Raw genomic sequence first — 14222 nt, 5'->3', positions numbered from 1 at the left:
ATTTTTATTTATAAGACTGAGGCTGGCTTCACACGACCAATTACGGAATCCGCGGTCTGCGTCCGCAGCAAATTGCACGCATTGAAAGGTATGTACTTTAGCTTTTTTTCCCACACTCGCAGACATGAATTGCGTATTCTACAAGCGGTGGAAAAATCGCAGCATGTTCTATTTTGCTGCAGACGGGCTCCATTAAAATTAATGGAGTCCATCCGACCCTGCAGCCCATACACAATTAACATTGTGTATGAGCCATGCTGCAGGTACCCGCATCATCGCATAGCGATGGCAAAGGTATTACAAATATAAAAAATAAAATAAAATAAAAAACCGTTGCTGTGCATTACCGCAGAAGAGCCACTGCAGTCATCCGCATTACAGATAATGCAGGCACGTGGGATCACAGTCGGATTCTGTTGCAGGATCCCGCATACGGAATCTGATTTGCCCATGTGCAGCCGGCCTAAGATAACTTCACAAGGGTGAGCGAGATATGGGACTGTGAATCATGGCCTCATATCGTGCTCCCTACCATGTGAGTTTCCCATATATGTTAGGTGTTTTCATGTCTAAACAGCCTTGCGTCACTTCGGAGAAGAATTGATTCTCCACCATGGCTGTCGGAGGATCGCGGAGTTTCCCCAATTGTTTGCAATGGTAGCCTTCACATCGTATGCACCTAGCACGTGGTACGAAGCTGCCCTCTAAAAATGTTGCACTAAGCCTCCATTCATTTCAATGGGGTTTCTCAGATGAGCATTTTACCGCAGCATTAACCCTTTCCAATCTAATTTGTATCCCTGGTTTTCCTAGGGGGCTTATTCTTTTTCTGCTGTTCTACAACGGTGTTATATGCTGGCTAAAGCGGGAGGGGAGACCAGGCGCAGGGATTAGAGGGCCGGGGATGAAAAAGCAGGAGCATTAAACATTATTAACAGGGGATGGGATAATTATACTTACCTACCAGGACCTGCAGCCAAGCCTTCTCTGCGGCCACTGAGCTTCAGGGGGCGTCACTAGGCAATCATTCTTGTCTCCACCAGTACTTCCTGGTGGCGTCAAGATACAATAATACCAGTTGCTAGACCTGTGTTCATTCAAGGGACTCTCAGCACAGATCAGTACCTGAATCTCTGGCATATGATGGTGGGTGACCTCCTGGATCATGTGCCTGTATGATAACAGAAGGAGCCCACTTCCAGTATGCTTTCCTTACTTCAGTCCTAGCATTGGTCCTACAGGACTTAGAGAGACAAGGAAAGCGAATTTCTGCTTCTGACATGATACAATTCAACTTTGCAGCTAGGTTTTACGCTCTCTTACAGGGGCCACAATACATGTGAAATCCCCTGAAGGCCCATGCGCTATACTACCATGTAGAATCCATGCCTTCCTGTTCAAGTACCCTATTATTTCAATATAGGCCACCAGTATTAAGAAATAATGCTGGATCAATCTTCTTGACTACATCATGTATATGGGTGAATTGCAGTTGAGAACATCCTCTACGCCAAATGTCTGTAAATGGGAGGCCACAACCACGTTTTTTGCTAACTACAGGAGGACATTGCAGGCTGCCAGAATTGTAGTTGGGATATTAAGAAGGTGATCCTATTTGTTGGTAACGATCATATCCATGATCTTTCCTTATACTATCTATGCTCCTTATTCGTTCACACTCCGACAGGGAGTGAATTATCAGTTATGGAAACTACTGCATCGTGAGGTTATGCAACGCATTTTTTATGTTATGCCATGTCTAATGCAAGACGGAATTTTGCTTGAGCAGCTGTAAACTAGTTTTGAATGTTGTTGATAAGTTTATCATAAAAAGTGCAATGACATCTTCCTCCAACGTTGCCCAGATTTCTCAAGCATAGAATGTATATAACTGTACGTTTTTTCACACTAAGTTGGAACAGAGACTCGGCAATAGAAACGTCATGTGCCGCCATATCCGCTCCATATTAAGTGGGATAACTGCAGTATGCTGTTAGATGGAACATGCCACAATGTTATTCTGATGGTTTATCCTGAGGATAGGTCTTTCATATTTTAGTCCCTTACAGCCCATTTTTTGTTGCGGTCTCAATAAGCCATAGTTCCAGTTCAAAACTGAATCTTCAGTCACATTACTTCCTTTCACTGCATGCTCAGATAACTTGGTGCACCAAAGAGCCAGCAACCTCCTTGCTTAAAGGGGTTGTCAGAGTTAAGGAAACCCCCATCCCCTGCATGGCTGAAGAGAACAAATCCCCAGTTACTCACGTCTCCCCGCTCATCCTCTACCGCCAGCTCTGGTCTTCTTGTGACATCACTTTGCAGGCTGAGCCTGTCTACAAACAAGCCACCGATGACAGCGCTCATGGCACTATGTAATATGTCATCTCTATACTGTACTAAACACGAAGACAGTGAACACAACTCAAGAATGTATGGAAGAAAGTATTATTCTTCTATGTAAGCTAAACATTCATTGCTATGAGGGACGGATTTCAGTCTAGAAATTCTGATGACTATTCGGCGGTGACATCACCGGATTTCCCTTTACCGCTGCAGAAACTAGTTTCTTGCTGAGCTGTAAGAATCATTCAATACTCCCACTCTTCTCAAATCCAACTGATGCCAATGTAAATAGACAGATGGAGAGCACAGTCAGTTTTAATTAACCGTGTTTGGAAATAAAAGCAAGATCATTTTTCTATTGGCTTAAAAATGACAACCTGTTGCAGTTTATACAAGAAGCCGTCCTTAAGAAGAGTTATGACGTTCTGCACAGTCTTTATCACAGACAGTAATTTACGGTGTGCCGACTGGCCAATAAAAGGCACGCTCCGAGTGAATCTCAACAAGGCTTTCAAGGCACTCAATCTTTAGCCATTTCTATCCTCCAGAAAGCTACTGCTTGGAGATCGATATCAATGCAACAAAAAGAGCAGAGAAATACTTGGATTTAGTATTGGTTCACTCTCCAAATACAGAGGAGGTGGAAAAGTAGTTAAAATAATAAAACTATTTCTTAATAGGCAATTATCCAATTATCTGACTAAAACTACTGGGGCAACCAAAGGAGCACATGTAAAGCTGCCCGGAGAGGCTACAGACTGTTTTACTAAAGCCTGAATGGCATCACCGATTAGGGGTATGTTCACACTTAGTAATTTCTGCATCAAATCTTCCATGACTGTTTCGTACATCTGATTGGAGCGGGTACAAATCCATATACATGCTACAGATGGTAGGCACATAAAGAAAGCAGATTAGTATGATTACTACTACATAAGCAACCCTATTATTGTGGGGGGTTTTGGCATTTTATAGCAAGAAAAGGTCCAGGGACTGTGCTATGTTTACCATCATGAATGTAGGAAACCACGTGAACACCGTATCTGAGCCTGTGTGATGTCCTCCTTACTCTACGGACAGCACACAACCCCATTACATGCAAACGGCAAATGCAAGCCGTTTTTTTGTCAAAAACATCTCCCATCACTTCTGGGAGGTTGTGATCGGAGAATCAGCAGTGTCGGAGGATCGGCAAGTGTATGATGCGTTTTCCTGCCCTATTGAAAACAATGTGCAATGTGATCCAAAGAACACGCAAAGATAGAGCATGGCAACATTTTTGTCTCGTAACACACAAATCTCATGCAATTTTCTCGGCTGTGTGAAAGCAACCTAATACAGTTTTTCCCGAAAATAAGACACTGTTTTATAATACTTTTTTACCCCAAAAGAGGCATAATGTCTTATTTTCGGGGAATGGGGTGGGGTTTCCTATACAGACCTAGCAGGTGCCATTCAGGTCCCTCCCACTGGTCTCCGGTGTTCTTGCAGGCTTCCATGTAGTTGTCAGAACATCTCTTGCTGGTAACAGGGTTGAAAACCCCGCCTCCAGCAAGAGATGGCTCTGATTGGCTCTTGAGCGATGCGCTCAGACAATCAGAGCCATCTCTGATTGGCTCTCAAGCACCACGCTCAGCCAGTGCGCGATGCACCAATCACAGCCAATCAGAGCAATCTATTGCTGGAGGCGGGGTTTTCAACAACGTTACCAGCAAGAAATATTCTGTCGGAACCTGACAGCTGCACAGAAGCCTGCAGGAACGCTGGAGACCAGTGGGAGGGACCTGGATGGCACCTTCTGGGGAGTATTGTTTATTTTTTTCACGTAGTGTAGCTATGGCTTATATTTGGGTAAGGGTTATATTTCAACACCCCCTCTCCCGAAAAACATCATAAAAGTATATTTGATTAGTTTTTTTAGGCTTGTGTGGTGACTGGCAGTAGAAGTTCACTCAAAGAAACAGCCCAAGTTTGTTGCCACATTGAGTGAATGAGATGTACTGCAACAGCCAAATGTGTACAATGCACTGCAGCGGGATCCAAGGGCACACAAACCAGCGGTAAAATATTGTGGATAACACGCAGCTGTTTACCATGGTGTGGTGTGCGTATTGCCGCGAATGGCAGCTATTTTTGCCTGTGCATGACAGAATATCTCACGCAAGTTGTCATGCACAGGCTTCCGGGTTTAATTTTTTTTAAAATTTCCCACTCTGTAGCTTAGCGACGTTGCGTATAAACACCGCATATACCCACTCTAATTGCATATGTTCCGTAGGTTATGTACGCATGCATAGAAAACAATAGGGCCCTATAGCGCATATGTGGTAAAATAGAACCTGCTGCGTTCTTTTTTTACTCGCGTATTCTACGCACTGAAAAAACACTAGTGTGAGTGTAAAAGTGAAAATCAATGTATCTGAATTGCCATGATGTACCGCGTATAATATATGCGTACATCATACGTATAATACGCAATTCAAATACACTTTTATGAGCCTGGCCTTATACTACAGGACTAAAAAAATAATTTCTTATGGCCACTCTCACACAACTGTTTAGAAAACGCCACTCAAAATCGCGACATTTTTACTGCTATTTTGAGCTGCGTTTTTGACCACATCACAGAGTTTGACAGCGATTTTTAATGTACCCTATCATTGTGATGGGTGATGAAGTGCGTTAAAAAACGCAAGAAAATGGAACAGACAGCACACGAAAATCGTGGTGTTTGAGCGCATGACTGGAGGCCCCATTGAAATCAATGGCAACGCTGTACCGCGGTTAGCGCAGCGCTCGGGCGTATGTGCATTTATGCATTAGGGGTTACATTTTTGCATGCGCCTCTGTGTTTTTTGCTGTACTTTTTGTGCCCCCAAAAAACAAGCAACCACAGTCCCAGACATTGAAATCCCTAATTAGTTCCATATAGAGCATGCTGCATATTTTTTTTGCGTGACGGATTTGCACATGGAAAATGCGCGCTTGTGAACAAACCCAGGAAATCAATGGGTTCTATTTACTGCGTATCGCACACACAAATACGGTCATATGAATCCGGCCTAAGGATCAGCCCAATGCAGAGATTGGAATGCACTTCAAGGAGAGGGACCGCACTGGAATATAGTTGGTTTGCACAGTGACTAATATTAAAAGCATCGACATAAACACATTTAAACTGTTCTCCATGGCTCCAACCTAGTGTTGTCAGCACTTAGTCAAAACTGCTGACAGAGACCCTTTAAACTTTTCCCTGCCAGAGCAATTTTTTTTAACAATTTTTGAGAAACGCAAATAAAACTTGAAATATCAAATAAAATAATCACATCACAAGCTTATACCTATATATATTTTCTGGAAGTAGACATCTGGCACATAGTCAGAATGCAACTCAGCACTGTACAATCAATTGGCACTTTTATGCAATTTTGCTTCATAAGGTAATGTTATTTTATATATATATTTATTATAGGGAAAAAAACCCAAAACATAGCCCTTTACATTTGCGGATAAAAGCCTGATGAAATCAGAGCTTTAGAAACACAACACCTCCTAAGAATAAAGGTTCTGAATGTGCAGTATTCATACATGTCACATATACCTAATGTCTACATGCACATACTATATCACATATGCCCCATAGCTACGTAAATAGGTGTGATCCAGATGCCTGTAAACAGATTGTCTAATTAGGTTCAGGGCCCCTTCAGACGAGCTTGTTCATGCGCATTTTTGCGTACTGGAGGATCCTGCCCTCAAAACATGCAACATTGATTCCAATGGGTTCATTCTAACTTTTTTTACGCCAGCGTTTCTTACATTTCTTTAAAGCATTTGACACCATGCTGCATAATAGGTATGTTACATAAAATAAAAGAGCTTGGTCTGGGCAAAACGTGTGTATCTGGGTAAAGAACTGGCTCGGACATAGGAAGCAGTGGGTGGTAATAAATGGTTTGTACTCTGATTTGGCCATGGTCACTAGTGGGGTGCCACAGGGCTCAGTATTAGGCCCTATTCTGTTCAATGTATGTATCAATGACCTCAAAGAACAGTGGTGGCAAACCTATGGCAAGCGTGCCAGAGGCGGCACACACAACCCTCCCCATTGGTACGCGCCGCCACCGGCTGCTCACCACTTGTGAATACCAGCAGCGGCTGCAGTTCCCTGCCGGCATTCACACAGCTGCGCTGCTAGCAACACTGGGTATTGGTGTATTATGTCGCCACCGGAAGTTAGGGGTGGCGACATAATGCACCAGCATTGAAACTTGTTAACGCCCCCAGCTTCTGATTAGCTGGGGCGTATGTGTTCCCAAAACTCCCATCCTGGTTGGGGAGCACAGCGGAAACAGCAGAAGGGCCAATTCCAGTGCCGTCCTGCTCCTGGAGGTGAGGCCGAACTCCGGCAGCGGCAACAGCAATGGCACGGGTGCGGGCGGCGTCACCTATTGCAGATCCGCCCTGGGAGCGGCAGAGATGGCGCTGATGCAAGGGGGACCCTTTAGGCCAGGTAAAAAGCAATAGGGCCCCGGAGCAGGCGTCCCCCTTCCATGTGGGGTGTCGCTGTTACACTGGGGGAGTCGCTGTGGGGGCGGTCGCTGTGGTGGTGGTGGTGGGGGGGGGTCGCTGTTACACTGGAGGGCCGCTGTGGTGGGGGAGAGCTGTTACACTGGGGAGCTGCTGTGGGGAGGGGGGGGGGGAGTTTGCTGTTACACTAGGGGGCCACTGTTACACTGAGGGGCCGCTGTGGTGGTGGTGGTGGGGCGCTGTTAACTGGGGGCCGCTGTAGGGGGAGGTAGGGCGCTGTTACACTGGGGGGGGGGGGTCGCTGTGGTGGGGTTCACTATTACCGCTGGGGTATGGGTGCAGATTTTGACTGCTGTTTGGATGCGGAAATGCTGCAGAATTTTCCACAGAAATTTCCGCTGAGGACATTCTGCAGTATTTCGGCATCCAAAATGCAGTCAAAATCTGCACCCTGTCTATTTTAAAGCGGCCCTGTGCTTTTTAGAATGACGGGGGTAAAATCATACGCCATGATAAGCCCCGCCCCCTGGCATGTTGGCACTTTACGATAAATAAGTGGGTTTTGGGTTGCAGTTTGGGCACTCGGTCTCTAAAAGGTTTGCCATCACTGGTCTAAGCAATAGCCAAAAATACTGCCCCCAAACCTTGATAGCTGCTGATAAGCTATGCCTGTAAAGTATCAGGCATCAGATGTGGCAATGTCACGGAGGATTACTATCCTGGCTACATAACGTAATAATCACCATCGGCCATTACTCCTCATGCACTAAAGCTGAACGCCCAGGAGATTAATGAAGGACACTGTGTGATGTAATGACACTAACTGGAAGCATCAGCGATTCATCAAGCATGCCACCATTTATCTGGATTAAGACTGCAAATTAAGACATGCAACAATGGTTATGAAAATGTGAATAACTCCTGCAGGGTCCACATCAATCAGACGTAAAATGCAAGCATTCCCGTAATAACGGATATGTGAGCCTCGAGTACATGACTTCACTACCCAAGAATTGTGGCTGTTGCATTTCACCACTTGACCACTAGAGGTCACTGTGCATACTCCCATAAAATAAAAGGGCTAGCTTATTTCTCGGCTACACACTGGAAAGAAAATAAGAAGAAAAGTTATTTGGATTTGAATGGTACAAATATGTAAATTATGGCGTCATAACAATATCGTACACACAGTAAACTGATATTAGCCTGGGCAGGGACATGATGGGATGAATGTATTTACAAGCAGTTCCTTGGTTTGTGTAATACACAGATAAGTACTTCTAGTTGAAAAAGGGCCGAGCAGCACATTTAAAAAGATATGTTATTTATTGTGTAAAAATAATATTCGCTTACACAAATCACGATATTCTAATTGGCTTCTGACCTATCAAACAGATATTCCATACTTCAAGACACAGTAAAGCAGAATAGCTATAGCTCACCTGGTTGGGTACTGTCAATTGTTCCATAACTGCTTATTATAAGCAGTTATTAGATTCTTCACATCAATATGTACAATTAGTAAAGAGGAAATATGCCGATGCAATTATTACTCTATTCTATTAGTCTGATATGGCTATATGTATTTGGCTGACCATAAATTCCATATATGTGAGCGACTTTCACGAGTTTTTTATGCAACTTTTGTGTAACAAAAGAGAATAAAATATATTGGACACAAGTTGCATGAAAATCACGTGTGACATTTACTAATGAAACCATCATGTAAAAAGTTGTCTTGCTTGGAAGTTTTGCAGTTAGCCAAATTCTCTAGAAACATCCCTGTGCTGCTGTACGATGAAGACTACACAATGTGTTAGGCTGGGCTCACACGGGGGTATTTGAATTGCGGAATCCGCGACTGGCACCTACTTGGACAATACGTGGCAATACACTCCTCCCATTGAAAGGCATGAACTTTTGCAGCTTCACTCATATGTGCAGATACAAATTACAGTTCCCACAAGTGGATTAAAAAAAAAATCGCACCACTTTTTATTTTTGCGTGGATTCTGCTCGAACAGCTCCCATTGAAGTCAATGCATACAATTGTGCCGTCCCCCATACGTAATTAACATTGCATATGAACTTCGGAAAAGCACTTCAATAGAAGACCCGGAATGCCGTCTGGAGTATAGCATCCATGCGGAAGAGAACTTTCTTCCGTGCGGATGATACACTGTGCCATGTGTACATCGGCGCGAAAAACCGCTTGCATCTGCGATCTTTCACAATTATTTTCCGCAAACTATCGCAGGTTATTCACTGCGGAAATCTGCATGTGGAATCCGGCCTGCCCGTGTGAGCCTTTACTTTACTTACAGATATGCAGAGGTGATCCAGTTTTCCATGGATGCTCTGCCTCATTCACAGATGCGCTGTGCACTTTGGTAAGTAGGAACATTCAGGACCCCTGTATGCAGTGTTAATTGGATTTTAATTGTGGATCTCTAGCAGCCAAGAGAGATGTGCTTCCACTATCAAGACCCCAAATATCACATGCAGTAACAAACTGGGCCACTGTGCAACGTACGGAGCTGTCTGCCTCTGGCAACACAGCAGTGCCACACATTAGGACACCGATCCATGGGAACAGCTGATTGGTGGGGGTTCGGGTCAGCAAAAATTCTCCCTCCATCAGCTATGGTTGCTGAGGATAGGTCATCAATCTTAGAAGTGGGACAACCCCTCTAATCTGTGATTTAACCCTTTCAGAACCAAGTGTTATTAAAGAGCTTTGGACTAAGGCCATATTCTGGTATTTGCACACGCAATACGCACAGACTAATACTCATTGATTTCAAAGGGTTTTTTCACATGGGCTCTATTTTCCTGCACATGTGCCCACCAAAGGTCCTCATAGAAGTCAATGGGGATGCGCAAATGTCCGTGCAATTCGCTAGGATATGTGTGATATGCTGCGTAATTCTACTAGAAAAAGAACACATCTGGAACTCAGACTAATCAGCCATTGCAATCGGTGCGTCTTTGTTGGGCGCACGCAAGTGAATATGCCTTGCGGGCACAAAAAGTGCGAGTAAAATACACCGATGCATTGTTCATTCCGCAAAAAAGCTGCGCTCGTGCGTGCACAAATGTGCATACGCTCGTGTAAAGGGGTCCTAATGCACACTAAAGTTGAACATTTTTATTTCATAGTCTACTAATAATACTCATTTCTTTTTTCACAGAACATTCAGACCTTTCTTAGGCTGTAGCGACGCGGCAGAGAGTAACGTGCGATTTCCGTGTGTCTCGCAATCACTGCATTCTGTAATAACCCATTATTTGCAGTGGGTTAATGTATGTAAACGATTTTGTGTGGAAGAAAAAAAAAATTAAATAAATTGCATGGCGCTTGCCTGCAAACAGGATTTTCATGCGAGGACGAGGTGATTTTTACATGTGTGCCGCGATGCAATGTGTTTTTCTAGAGGAACGTATCGCGTTCGCAGCAGAATCGCTGGTTTGCAAGTTTCTCAGATTTCAGTTGAAGCACACAATTATTTCACGACTCCGTCACATTACTAAGGTTAATTTATTGCCACAACACCCTGCTTCGGAGAATAGGAGTATTTTATTAAAAGCAATCAGCCATCCAACTAGACCTACAGATAGTAGACCCCACAAGGAGCTGGAATGTTTTATATTCTAGGACACCAGGCGCTGCGGTGTGCACGCAGTCGGCATATATCTAGGAGGATTGCTTCCCTGTGATAAATATCCTGAGGTGTAAGTTTCATGCTAACTGAATAATGCCGATCTGTGCAGAGCTCACTGAGCAGAGAATGGATATTTCATGTAAATTCACAGTGAATATCAAATATGTGGAGGCAATGAGAATTAAGGAGAGTAAATACAGCTTGGATCAGGACATGGGTTAACCTGTAGTCAAGAACTAATATTTAATAAAGCCTTTAATGCTAGCAATGTACATATCGTGTTACTTAGTTACTGCCAATGACAAAAGCAGTAATAGTCTGCACTCCGAATATTTTTGGTTTAACCCTTCCAGCCACTGGGTATTTTTTTCTGTAAATGATGGGACACAGTTGAGCAATTTCAGCACATGTGGGCAAAATGTGATCGTTCCCAGCAAGAGAAACCAAGTAATCTTGTAGATAGGATACCTTTTAATGGCTAACAAAAAGACATGATGTTATTGCGAGCTTTCCAACCTACTAAGGGCTCTTCCTCAGGCTTAAGTAGGTTCAAAAGCTTGCTGTAACATCATGTATTTTTGTTAGCCATTAAAAGGTATTATATCTACAAGATGACTTGGTTTCTCTTGCTGGGAACAATCACATTTGCTCTACTGGCTAACACTGTAGCAAACTCTTTTCTTAGTACATGTGGGTTTAATGGCAGGGCATCCAAATGTTAGCAGAAGCAAAATGTCTGTAGGAAGAAACATTACCTAATATTTTATATCCTACAGCCTTACGAAGGAGGAACCATTATTCAATTGGTGTGTACCGCATATTCATTTCCTCTTGACGTGATCACTATGGGCTATTTTGTGATGCGCTGAGCAGCATCTTGGTTATTTAATCATCAGGCGCTATTTATTATTTGAGAAGATTTTTGAAGCAGTGCCAGGGGTTACTATTATATAGTCACACAACTTATATCATGCCTTCTAGATCACTTCATCGATTTGTTTACTCACAATTGCATTTCTTCTGTACAAATCGAATTTTACATGCTGTTCTATAAGTAGATAAGCGAATACGATCCAGATCTTGAGCCCCTAGTAGGAAAATAAATGAATCACATTAGATAGATGTAACCTGTCATAAAATCAAGCCTATGTACATCAGTGTAACTTAAAAGGTGATGTCCAGGACTTTTACTATTGAAGACCTATCCTCAGGATAGGCACTCGGGTCTGCTGTCATTATGTGGTCAGTGCTGGTAGCAGATAGCGCTGATAACATTGCAGTGGCCCAGTTTGGTACTACCGTCACCGTTCCCATTGAATTCAATAGGAGCCGTTCCTGCAGTACCATAGTAGGCCACTGCAATAGGACAGTGTTATCTGCTTCCAGTGCTATCCACAATGATGAAACATGCCGAACTGCTACTATTGATTTATCCTGAGGACAGGTCATCAATAGTGAAAGCCCCAATAGTACCAAACAAGTACTTTTAGCTGGCCACACATTAGATATGTATTGGCGGAACGCTTGCTTGTTTGGTTGACAGCTATCTCAGCCATCCCATTTCCATACATATCCATGGTTGGCCGAGTGTACATGTTCTCAGTGGGAAGGCAGCAGCTTCCAAATCTTCTCCAACTGCAGATGTTGGGAGAGAAGGATCTGGCAGTTGGAGGAGAGTTCGAAGGCCCCCTAACACATAAGATGGTCAACCGACCTCATCGAAATTGATGTGTTCATCTGACAATAATGTGCCACCTTTTGACTGAGTTCATACTCCACATTTTTAACACAATGTAAACAAAGACCAGTAAAAGGATGGGGGGGGGGGGAGGGTTGGACCATGAAAGCACTGGAGTAGGAGTTTATGGTACAAAAAATAATTATCATTGTTTGCTTGTCATGCCCAATATTCTTGTTTGTTAACATTTTTAAAGCCTCGAACATGTCTTTAAAAACTGCATGATAAGTATTGTATTTGATAGCTGTTTGAGGTCTTCTCTGCCTACTGTCAGCTATATTTCAGTGCTCAGAAAATTACACAGATATGTTCCCCCTTACAAAAACTTGAAAAAGGTAATCATTTTTATTCTATCTTCCTTTCTTTTTTCACTCTCGTGATGTACATTACAGATGCCATTATTCCCTAATTATGTGGTATTGTCTTCTGCTAAAAAGAATGTCTGTAATCAATTAGACAGCATTTCCTTCACTTTGTGCAATACTACTGAGAATATAAATATTCCATCAGTGTAACGCAGGGTCCCAACGCTCTTGAGGCACAATGTCTTGATCACAAAACTCTTCATATGTAGGTGACAAAGTACACATGAGCGTCTCTTTACAATAACTTGTTAGAAGGGTCTTCTTACCATGAACTGATGACAAAGTTGTCTTACTGCTGGGATCCCCAATGGGCAGAAACCAAACAATTCAATTCCCTTACAGCATCACCACAGGAAAAGCTAAGCATTACATAGTTCCCAATGAAAGAAATTGGCCTTTTTTTCATGCATGCCTAAGTCCTCCAGAGTTGGAAGATGATCGGTTGTGGTTAAATGCTATGGAAATCTTTGTGCCCTCAAAAAAACATGACACAGTGATCATGGGAGATTTTACCTATCTAGACATTTGTTGGGAATCTCTCTCAGGTAAAAGTAATGGGTCCAACAAATTCTTATCCACTCTTGCTGACAACTTTATCTTCCAAAAGGTAAAAAAGATAACAAGGGGATCTGCTATCGTGGACCTAATTCTTACCAACAGGGAGGGAATCGTTGAGGAATTAAGGGTGTCTGGGACCTTATGAGGCAGTCATCATGCTATCCTTGAAATTTGGATAAGCAGAAGAGGAAGACCTGAGAAAACTCAGACCTCAAGGGTGGATTTCAGAAAGCAGCTTTTAATGGACTCAGAAAGAGCATAGGAAGAATCCAACGGCTGGATGTTCCTAAGGACAGAAATGTCCAAGAAGGTTGGAAAATATTGTAAAATGAGATTCTCAAAGCACAATCGTTAACAATCCCTACAAGAAGGAAGAATGGGAAGCATTTAAAGAGACCAGGATGGAGGAACACAGAACTTAAAAACATGTTAAATAGGAAGGGAAATATGTTTATCAAATGGAAAGAGGGGGGAATATCTAAAGAAGAAGATTATGTGGTCTGCAGAAACTGTAGTGCAAGGGTCAGAAAAGCTAAAGCTGATAATGAATTGAGGCTTGCAACAGAGGCCAAAAGCAATAACAAAGGATTTGGGGGTATGTCAAAAGCAAAAGAAAAGTCAAAGATGCTACAAGATGAAAATGTTGAATTGGTTAAGAATGATGTTGAGATGGACGAACTTTTAAATTCCTATTTTGTATCCGTTTTCTCTCAGAAAGTAGATAGAACATCAACTGATCTTCTCTGTGCTATTGGGGGAATAAAATAATGCAGGCCATTTATAAGCCGAGAGATGGTGAGGGAACACTTAGCTAACTTAAATTAATTTAAGTCTCAAGGTCCAGATGAATTACATCCTAGGATACTAAAGGAAGCAGCAGAGGTAAGGGCTGAACCATTCGCCATAATCTTTGAAAATTCTTGGAGAACAGGAGAAGTCACAGAAGATTGAAGAAAGGCAAATGTTATCCCCATCTTCAAAAAAAGGAGGTATGTGGCCCCAGGAAACTACAGGCCTGTGAGC

At 42.9% G+C, this 14222-nt stretch overlaps 1 protein-coding gene across 11 annotated transcripts in view; it reads right to left on the bottom strand.

Moving 5' to 3' along the window:
- Nucleotides 1-14222, bottom strand: part of DTNA (dystrobrevin alpha) — a 226281-nt gene that overhangs the window by 81238 nt on the left and 130821 nt on the right. For all 11 annotated transcript variants that reach the window (XM_066578054.1, XM_066578055.1, XM_066578052.1 and 8 more), the window contains exon 3: nucleotides 11546-11626. In XM_066578054.1, coding sequence (XP_066434151.1) covers nucleotides 11546-11626 — 81 coding nt within the window. The remainder of the gene's footprint in view (nucleotides 1-11545; nucleotides 11627-14222) is intronic.

The sequence above is a fragment of the Eleutherodactylus coqui genome, chromosome 9, assembly GCF_035609145.1.
Source record: "Eleutherodactylus coqui strain aEleCoq1 chromosome 9, aEleCoq1.hap1, whole genome shotgun sequence".
NCBI lineage: Eukaryota > Metazoa > Chordata > Amphibia > Anura > Eleutherodactylidae > Eleutherodactylus > Eleutherodactylus coqui.
The sequence above is the reverse complement of the archived record's forward strand: the minus strand, read 5'-3'. Positions and strand labels throughout refer to the sequence as shown.